At 44.0% G+C, this 10825-nt stretch overlaps 1 protein-coding gene across 1 annotated transcript in view; it reads left to right on the top strand.

Annotated features, from left to right (window-relative positions):
- Window positions 1-592: 592 nt before the first annotated feature.
- The window catches only part of adcy8 (adenylate cyclase 8 (brain)), a 117158-nt gene continuing 106925 nt past the window's right edge, over window positions 593-10825 (top strand). The window contains exon 1 of the mRNA XM_008287785.1: window positions 593-1498. Coding sequence (XP_008286007.1) covers window positions 593-1498 — 906 coding nt within the window. The remainder of the gene's footprint in view (window positions 1499-10825) is intronic.

Below are 10825 nucleotides of genomic sequence, written 5' to 3'. Positions count from 1 at the left end.
CGGACCTCCACGGATTATTTTTTTTATTTTTATTTTTTTTAAATTTTTGGAGCATCTTGTCAACAGAAAACGGGATTTTTTTGGGGAGAAAACAATGTCAAAGTGATCGGATCCACCCGTGCCAACGACGCACGAACCGTTTCCCGTGGTTCGGTTGAAGATCCTGACACCGTCTCCTCCACGCCAAACCTCCGCCTTGTTTTCCTCCGTCGCGGCGGCACCCCGATGCTGTGGTCGGTCGGCGCACGGTGGCTCGAGCTGCTGCCGGTGATTTCTCAGCGGCGGCGATGATGATGATGACGGCAGGCTGCGCCGTTAATCCCGGAGATGCTTTTCCACTCGAGTAGGATTTACGCGCTGCTTCTTCAGTGGAATCGTTCGCGTGACAATGACCTCCAGCCGCGCTTTCCCCCGTGCCGTGCCCGCCGCAACCCGAGACAGAGGCACGCGCCCCCGGTTCGATGCGCACGAGAGGACGTCGTCCCCCCAAAATCGCTGAGCTAACGGACAGGGAGGGAAAACACAAAGCGGACTCAACCGACTGGAACAGAAGACGACCGAAGCCGGACAGCGGCGACCAGCGGCGGCGGTGATGGAGCTGTCCGAGGTCCGGTGCTCCAGCGCCAGCGAGGAGCTCTACACCATCAACAAGACCCCGAGCAGCAACAACAGCAACAGCAGCGGCAGCGCGCGTCCCAAACGGCTGCTGTGGCAGAACGCGGTGCGGCACATCACCGAGCAGCGGTTTATCCACGAGCAGGGCGGGGGAGGCGGAGGAGGGGTGAAGGGCATCGGGCCGGACGAGCCCTACGACCCGAGCGAGGCCGGGAGGAAGCAGTCTGCGGGCCGGACGTCGGTGGGAGACCGGCACAACAACGGCGGAACCAAAGTGTTCCCGGAGCGCGCCAGCAGCGACCTGGGCTTCCTGCAGATCGACTGCGCGCCGAGCAACTCGGACTTCTTTCTGAACTGGGGCTACACGTACCGGGGCGTCATCTTCCCCACGCTGCGCAACGCCTTCAAGTCCCGGGACCTGGAGCGGCTGTACCAGCGCTACTTTCTGGGCCAGAGGCGCAAGTCGGTGGTGGTGATGAACATCCTGGACGTGGTGACCAAGCTGACCCTGCTGGTGCTGCACCTCACGCTGGCCTCCACCCCGATGGACCCGATCAAAGGAACGCTGTTGGGCTTCTTCACGGGCATCGAGGTCGTCATTTGTGCCTTAGTGGTGGTGCGGAAGGACACCACGTCGCACAGCTACCTGCAGTACAGCGGCGTGGTCACCTGGGTGGCCATGGCCACGCAGATCCTGGCGGCCGGGCTGGGCTACGGGCTGCTGGGGGACGGGGTGGGATACGTGCTCTTCACCCTGTTCGCCACCTACAGCATGCTGCCGCTGCCGCTCACCTGGGCCATCCTGGCGGGCCTGTTCACCTCCGGGCTGCACATCCTGGTCCAGCTGCTCATCTCCCAGAATGCGCAGCTCTCCACCAACCAGGTGAGCGTTAACCTCCTCGTCCACACCTGCCTTCCTGTTTACGCATCTTCTCTTCAGGTGTATCCCACAGACTTGTGTTTACTGGCTTCTACAGCTTCCTGTTGTTTCCGTACATGTTTGCTTTACGTGTGATCCAGATCTAGACACACTGGAGACCAGTTTGTGTGCAGCTGGGAACCATTTCTCCCAGTCAGACTCTCTGTGAGCGAACAGGTGTGAATCTGTTGATCGACCTGAGCTCTGAGCGGCTCCGTGTCAGCGCCGCTTCAGGTGTTTTTTTTTTTCTTTTCTTTTTTTCTGTGTGTGTGTGCAGGTTTTAATAATGAAATGCGGCAGTTTGTTTGTGACAGCAGCCTGCTCTGACTGCTGAGTGCTGAGCTTTCAGCACCAGGAGCTGTCTGACACACAAACACACACTGACACACACACACCTACACATGCACACATCCAGAGGAGGTCCTGAAATGCAGCACTGCTCCAAACAGGTTCAGCTCCCCCTTCTGGTCAACATTATAATCCCAAATCAGACTCTTTCTTTATTCCTTTGGATTATTTGCGGATGTTAGTACAGGAGAGGTGAAATTTACACTCATCTCAATCTTTTTTTTTTCATCTAATCTTTAATGTAAGGCTGTTTTCAAGCACATCAGATGAACGGATCCCATCGTAAACAGTCCTGAACATGCTGATGAGGAGTTTGAAACAAACCATCTGGTGTCACCAGACCAGGGTTAAAACTAACAATTATTTTCTTGGCGAACTGATTCATTTTTTAGTCTCTAAAATGTCAGTAAGGGGACGATAATGTCAGTTTTCCTCAAAGCCCAAGCTGACAAATGTCTTGTTTTGTCCACAGCTCAAAGTCGTTCCTTTTATTGTCATAGAGGAGGAAAGAAAACAGAAACTATTCACAGTAAAAAAAAGCTGCATTTTTACATTACTCAGTTAACAGATTATCAAAACGATAGTTGAAACTAAGCCGTGAATCGTTGCAGCTCTGGACCAGACGGAGAGAAGAAGCCTTAAAAATCACCCCAAAAATCTCAGAACATGAGCTGGGAAAGCTTTTGAATCAATAAATGTGTGTTTCAGTCGGCTGTATGTGAAGGACTGCACTGATGATCATCTGATGTGGACGTAAGCAGCTCAGGCTTCAGACGATCTTCACATCCAGCTGGAAGGAGAATCTGAAGTAGTTCAGTTGCTGCTACGTTTCTGGTCGTCTGTCGATTTGGTGGTGAAAGATTGATCATTAGCACTCTGTCGTTGAAATGAACTGAGCTGTTCCCTCTTTTCTCTTGTCTCTTGTGTGGAATCTTTGAATTTAGAAAACTGTCAGTTTGTGGCTGGAAGTTACTCACGGATGAGTTGTTTTGTAGAAATGCATGAATCTGCAGTCTGTTGATTTTGCAAAAGAAAGTAGTTCCTTGATTTGTGGAGGCTGAGTGAGAACTTTTTCAGTTCAGGGCTCAGTTTGGATGAAATAAACTGATGTGAAGCAGCCGGAGGAGTTTCGGTTGTCTGGTCTAGTGATCCACATGGGAGCCGCTGCAGAAAGCGACGACAACGACGTGCTGAAATGACATTATTGCAAATTAACAAAACTGATTTTTGATTAAACCATGTGTAAAAAGGCTTTTCCTCCCGGTGAAGCAGCGTTTTTTTCTTGTTGTGTTCTGAAGGAATCAGAAAACCGCTGTGTTCACGCCAGCAACGCAAATGCCCATCTGTCACAGGCTTTGGTTTCATTGTTAATTTCTACACATCACTACGAGTCTTTTGCTTTCAATGAGCTACTGGTTTACAAATCGTCCTTCACATCTTTTAATGCATCCTGGAACTGTTGGTTTTAATCCATCAGCAGAACTTAAAGTGAGTCTTTTCTTGGTTTGTGTAGCTGAGAAGCAGATCAAGGACAAACCTGACAGCAGCAGAAAGTGTGTCGCTGTGCAGCAGATGTTTGATGGAAAACTCTCACCTGAAGTGGATTATTCAGTCTGTTTTGCTTTTAACTCCGCCGATTTTTCTTTCTCGAGGTGAGAGTCGCACGATCTCGAGTGCCGCGCAGATCTCATTACTGAATTAAACTCTTCACGTCGGCGGTTGGACCGAACGAACGTGTTTGTTTCACCGTCGGCTGTTTTCATTTCTGGCTGTTTGCAGGTTTCCCAGAGTAATTCGAGAGTGGTTGGATTTGCATCATAACGCTGAAGACGTTTGTAGGGTTTATAGATCACAAATCTAGACGATGCAGAGACATAAAATGAGACTGAAAGCAACAAGTAAATGTGTGTAGATCTGGAGCCGGTTTGACAGGATAGCACTGGTTTATTTCCATTTCTGTTGTCTCTGTAGGTCATACTAACTCTGCACTTTGCACAAAACTGTGTACATTTGGGTAAACAGTGTGAACTCCCTGCAGATTTGTTAAAAACAGACTGTAAATGACTCAGTTTAAACGTTTGTTTTCCATTTGGCTGAAGGGAGATGCAGAAATTAGCACCATTAGCTATGGAGAGATACTTTCCGTATGACCTAGTTAACGCCGGTTTAGGATTTAACGTGCTTCTCCTGCATATTCCTTTTCTGTGTAGATTCTCAGTAATCCAAAGAGTTTCAGTCGGGGGCAGCTGGACTTCTCTTCTTCCATTGAAGTAGCTTCTTGAATGAAGATGAAGCATCTTTTAAGAACCAAAAACAAACGTCCAGCAGACTTTTGCTGATGTTTTGAGCATGTTCTTTGTTAAAATCAGCTGAAATCTATCAGTTCTGATGTTACAGATGCAAGGAGTCAGCCTCAGTTTGGTCGTGAAGTATTTGTAGGTTCAGTGAGTAAAGCAAAGTCCTCTTGTTAAAATGAGATCATTCACATTCTGAAGTCGCATGTGGCTCAGTTGGGTGCATTAGTCCAATGATCAGACCTAAAGGTGAGCATCTTTCCAACTATTAGTGTTACTTGTTGGTTGGTTACACATAAAAAAGATCAGCCAATCAACACTAAAGGGTAAATGTTCGAAAAGTTCTCCTTTACATAATTTCAGCATCAACATTGCAGTAAGTGTGTACCCAGTAGTCACACTGTCCGAATTATCTCAAACATTTCATGCTGCATTCTGCTTTTTTGCTGCTTGATGCAAAAAGGAAACTCACGTGCTTCTCATTTTCCATGACTAATGTGCAGGGGAAGAGTGTCATTTATGCCCATTTAGCAATTCTTGGAGTTTTTAAAATGTCTCTTTAAAAGTTTGTTTAAATGCAGGCCTCTCATGAACACACACAAAGAGAAACTCTGAAAAGGAGGATATGGTGGCAAAAACACATCAGTTGTGTGGAAATATTTTGGCCACAGAACCAATTAGTTTATTTAAATCAGCAGCAAAAAGCCAGATCTGAATGTCATGCAAAGCAAAAATAATATTTTATACATCTTTACCACTGTGACACCACATGAGAAAGATTCCAACCAACCAGCCTTCTTAAAATGTATTTTCTATGCAGATGCACTGCTCTTCAGAACCTCTCCAATCATCCTAAAATGATGAATTCTTCATCCACAGAGAGTTAAATCAAGTCATGTGCTTAAAATTCCTGTCACTGCCAGTTTTTTTGCAATGTCATGCAGCCCTACTGTCAACGAAACATTTAAAAAAACAAACGAAAAAGTTTGGAGTTTGTGTTTTTATACATTTTGAAAATAAGTTTGACATTTTTACTCCAGTTGTGCATCTGTTCCATATATCGTTTGTTATTTATTACCAATAATCAGCATCAGCCCTGAGGAAACAAACATTATTTGACTGTTAATTTTCAGATTTGCTAATGTTAATCTACAATATTCATGTTAAAGTTGTGGATTTTTGGCCTGTTGGTTCCATTGGCACTATTAGCCCTTTGCTTTGGTGCTTGTGTGCTTTTTCATTTCACATTTGTTTTTTTTTCAGTCCAAAAAATAGAACTGCAACAACTTGTCAACTACAAAACGATCGATGGTTCCAGCTGTTCAATTCTGTGGATTTGCTGCTTTTTTTGTGTTTTATGTCATTATGAGCTGGAAATCTTTGGACTGTAAGCTAGGCTAAACAAGATGTTTAAAGTCTCAGACAATCTACTGACGTTTTGCAGAGTGAATCTGTACAATTTGAGGATAAAAGCCACAGATTTTTCAGATTTACTCATGGTGCTATCTACATGTGCGTTCAGTATATTTAGAGATTTTATTTAAGAGCAACATCGTGAGCAGAAAATCTGTGTCATCTCGTGCAAATCAGAGGTTTTTGAGTCACGACTTATTTTCAGCACATTAGTTGACGCAGCTCCGAGTCATGCATGTTCAGAGACATGCAGGAAACTCCAAACACACGCTGCAGCCTGCACGCTGCAGAAAAGCACTGAGCGCGCCCAGTGCCGCCGGTGTCAGGCCCAATCCCATCATGCTTCACTCTGAGGTTTGAGCTGACGCCGCTGACCCAGTGTGGCCGGACAGATGTGTGCGGATGTGTGTGCTGCACTGTGTGGTCTCTGTTGTGTAGCTCAGGGGGGATTTCCCAGCTTGTGGTTCAGCTGTGTCACTTCGCTCACAGCCACAGAACCGTCGAGCTTTTCTTCAGAAGGGTTGGAGGCTGCTGTTGGCTGGATCCAGATCTGTATGATGCACCGATAAAACCTCGGATATCTGATTGATTAAACACTGACCGAGACCCTAAAGCCTTTCCATGCAGCTGTGCTATAACACTTTGGTTTGATCTGTTGTTGATTTCAAACATATTGATTAGTTTGACTTCATGCAGAAAGCAGCATCCATCAGTTCATTTTCTTCTGCTGATCCAGAGTCAGACCATGTTTCAGCAGAATCTACTGTGTTTAGTAGATCAGGGTTCCTCATGTAGGCTATGGGGTTCTTTCATTTTATTTGTATTCCTCGGCAGGTAAACCATGAAATCAGAGCTGTGACTGTAGTCAGTATTGATTATTCTGCGCCTTATTTTCTCAGTTAATCGTCAGAAAACAGTGGAAAATGTCCCTCGGAGTCTCCCAAATCCCAGCATGGCGTCTGGTAACATGTTGTTCTGTCTGACCAAGTGTGAAATGAAGGAGAGGACGAAAGCTGAGTGGAGGAAAGACAAGAAAACAAAGTTCAGTGTTTTGGATGCGTTGAAGATTTTACAGTTATGTGTTTGTGGTACAAAAACTCAGTGACATAATTTTTTAGGTCAAAAGAAGTTCAGAAGTTGAGACTGAAGCTGGGCTAAATTTGACAAACTCAAGGTCTGATAATGAGCTTTATTCTAGAGCTTTCTACCACGTGCAACATTGGCAACTTTATTCACAGAAGAAGATGTGCAGCAAGAAACTGGCCAAAATGCATTTGTAAAAAAAACCCCATTGCAATCCCCTAAAGGCAGCATTTACATTAGAGCTGCAATTATTGGTCAATTAATCAATTATTTAACTAATGTCAAAATAAATAGAATATGTTTTACAATTATTAAGTTGCTTTAAATAATTTATTTGAAAAAAATGCCCAGAGTGGGAACATTTTATTTTATTTTTTTTAATGTTTCTGGGTTTTTTTTTGGTAACATTATAAGCTGAATATCTTTGGTTTTATGCTTTTGGTTGGACATCTTGTTGGACTTTAGAAGCTTGGAGATCGTTTTGAACCATTTTGTGGGATCTTATAAAAAACAAACAAATCAACAGATTATCCAGTGATTAAAGTGTGTGTTTTAACTAGGGGTGGGACTTTAACGTGTTAATTAATGTGTCATTAATGCGTTAAAGTCCCACCCCTAATATACTTTTAAGCGTCGATTACGATTAATTAATTACAACAAAAAATAACGCATTAAAAAAATTAACACATTTAATCGCAGTTTGCATCCAGACAACACAGAACGTTTGTCAGTGCCTCATTTCTTTGTGCGTCAGCGCTACGCTAACAACAACAAACATGGAGGAATCCGATGAGAGTGCATCGCTTGGACTGATGGAGGGTAAGTTTCATTTAAAAAAACTGCCTGATGGAAGCCTTGATAGGAGCGTGGTTTTGTGCAACTTGTGTAAAAAAGAATTTGCATCCCACCGAAGCACATCAAGCTGACGGTATCACCTGAATGCAAGACGTGTTGCATCGAGCACAGAAACCGCCAAAACTGTTAGCGCTAGCAGTCCTGGTCTGAGTACGAGTACGTGGTGTCAGCAGCCCACACTGGACCAAATGACTGGATTCAGAGCCAAAATTAGTAAGTCAACATCTGACAAATTTGCTTGCAAAATGGATTGCAGACCACTTTCGGTGGTAGAAGATAAGGGTTTAGAAAATGTGCTACAGATAGCGACAAATTTTTTTAATGCATTATTTTTGTTGTAATTAATTAATCAGAATTAACGCGTTAAAGTCCCACCCCTAGTTTAAATGTGACACTGGTAACTACAAATATGAGAGATTTGATCAACTAGATGGTTAACATTTACTGAAATTAACTCTTCAGAGCTGAGTCTTTTTTCCCCTTTCAAACGATGTATTCTTTTAAGGACACATTCGTGGTTTAAACCTCTTTAAGTAGTGGATAATGTTTTGTTGACACTCTCAGATCTCCGTCTTTATGTGGTGATAATTAAAGTCATATATTTGCATGTTGGAGTGTTTGTGAAGTTCAGAGTCTATTAATTAGCTTCCACTCGCGCTGTGATAAGTTTAAGCTCATGTCATTATTATAAGTATTAACTCCCTGCAAAGTCCGCAGGCGGGAGGATTATTTTGCATGTTAGCCGACCTGAAAACGCTCCGAGATCAGCCGCCTTCCATGTCGTGACTTAATACAGTGACACGCGAGCGCGACGGCGGCGGCGGGATGGACGAGGATTAGGACGGCTCATTCGGCACTCTTGGGGTTAGGAAGCCTCGGCACGCTGAGAAATTAAACATCCTGGACTCAAGCGGTGCTAATCTGCTCTTAATAATTGTGTTTGCTTAAGGATGTGGAGAACATGTCGTCATATACTGACTGACTACAGGAGAGACATTCAGAACTCCCAGTTTTGTTTGAAAAAGTCGCTTGGATCTGTCAACTTTCACTGAACCACAAACCGGAACCGTAAATGTTTTTGGTTGCAGGTTTGGGAGGCCAGTTTGTGAGATCGTTTGTAGTAATTTGGTGCGTCGATCAACTGTCTTGTACCACATGAAAAACCCTGCAGTAGTACTAAATACTAGGGATATCCAAAGTCAAGCTCAGGTTTTGTTTCTTTACGCATATCGAGTCTTAATCGGATACCATTGTCTTGGAAACTACAGTTGCTCAATGCACATTTAAAGGGCTTTAAAGTTAAAATCAATCCAATGCATGGGCCTGATGGCTGAATACTCAGTGCAGTGCAGTGTTAGTTTTGAAGCAGCATCAGTTTTGACTTTTTCTTTAACACAATGACCAAGTTAACAAACTAAAAGCAGTCTTCATAGTCAGCTTTTTAAACATTTAGAGCTGCATTATAGCAGTAAAAGTAGAAAAACACTTAAAATTCCGTATTAAAGGTGCGCTATAGAATAACAATTGCCATCGCAACAGATAAATATGGCGTTTTCACTCAGTGCAGCATTGTTGTTGTTGTTTTTTAAGCAAAACAACCAAGTTGAACTAAAATTACCTTCTTAAATAAATGTCATCACATTTAGTGCTGCATTTTAGCAGTAAAAAGCAGAAAAACGCTCAAAATTCCTCTTCAAAGTTGAGCAATAGATGAACATTATGTTTTCGCTCAGTGCAGCGTTGTGGTAAAACTAAACACCAACAGCAGTCATGTCTGATAAAAGACTTCGTCGGTGGTCAGAAACCTTATTGTGCTGCGTAAAAAGCAGATTTGAATTGTGCATAAACAAAGGTGAATTGTGGCACTTTTGGCTTTCCGTACGAAGGTGGTGAAAACCTTGATTCTCTCCCACCATTTCCCTCTCTATCGTCTGTCTCTCAGTCGTGCTTTTACTTTAAACGTCTCCACATTTTCTGATATTTTACCTGCAACAAATTGTGTTCTCCTTTTAAGACACCTGTGGGACAGCAGAGTAGACAGGAATCAGCTCTGTTCTCACTGGAGCTCGTATGTCGGTTACAAAGTGGTCAAATCAGGACGTTTCTGGTAAATGCCGCTCAGAATTGTTCACCTTTGCTGCCCTGCTGTCCTTGTTTAACCCGTCTTTCATCATTCATGACCACGTTTCCAGACTCCTCCTCGCCTCCCTTCACCCCCTGAGCCTGATTCTTCCTGTCAAACCCAGAATAGCCTCCATCGATCCTCCTCCGTCACTTTAGAGCCTCTCCGGGCCCCTGTTGGCCCCACATCCTTTGTGTCCGGCCCGTCGAAGGCTGCCGTATCGACTGCTGCCTTTCCTTTCAAACCCTTCACACCAATACAATTGTGCTCCATCTCTTCGCTCGCTGTTTTTCTTCTTCTTCTCCTTCTTCAGTGGCTGCTGTATTGATGTCGCCTTTGTGCAGGAGTCATTTAGGCTTCTTACTCGCTGTTAAATGAACAGAGGCGTCGGTAAATAACAGATTAGGTTGTTCTGGGCAGCGGAGGAGTGTGTGCGTGAATGATAATGTGTTTTTTGTGCAGCTAAGAGCATTATAAAACTGTCAATAGTGGCAGAGTGTCTTCTTCCGTCTGGTTCACCCACATGTCGGCTGATTAGCTGTTCTTCAGGCTCGCTGCTGCTTCCTCCTTTCAAGGTCAAACTCGGCTTACCTGGAGCGCCGGCTGCACCGACGAGATATGGGAGAAAAAAGCCAAGTGTGGATTTCACACGGAGGCTACATGCATGCATTTCCAATCTCCTTCGCCTTTAGCGCGCCCCGAGAGGAGAGCAACGGTGGTTTCAACGTTCGAAAGGCTCTTTTCTGTTTGCTGCCAACCAACCGCAGTCTTTTTTTGTCCTTCTCTGCTTTCATTTACATTTTAGATTTTGGGTGTTTTATGGAAGAAAGCACTGATCAGGTTCACTGTGACTGATTCTTACAGGGTTTTTTTTTATAGCGCCACAGGCTCATCATGACCTCGATTTGCAGAATTTTGTAGAATGAAAACACGACATCATGTTTGGGTTCAACAACAAGAAGTAATGCAGTGATTTGCAGCAATCTTTTTGAGTTGTAACAACTTCTGGTGAAATTATGTTTTACCAACAGACTACACTGAGTGGAATTAGTGTTTCCTCTACAATCAAAGATATTATTTACCAATAATAACTGTCTGCAATTGTTCAGGCACCTTAAAATAAAGAAGGAGACCTGAATTCTAACCTGAGGTAAAGAAAAATAACATTTTTAAGCC

This window comes from Stegastes partitus, unplaced genomic scaffold (genome assembly GCF_000690725.1).
Source record: "Stegastes partitus isolate 25-593 unplaced genomic scaffold, Stegastes_partitus-1.0.2 Scaffold520, whole genome shotgun sequence".
Classification (NCBI taxonomy): domain Eukaryota; kingdom Metazoa; phylum Chordata; class Actinopteri; family Pomacentridae; genus Stegastes; species Stegastes partitus.
This window is presented reverse-complemented; position numbering and strand designations above follow the sequence as displayed.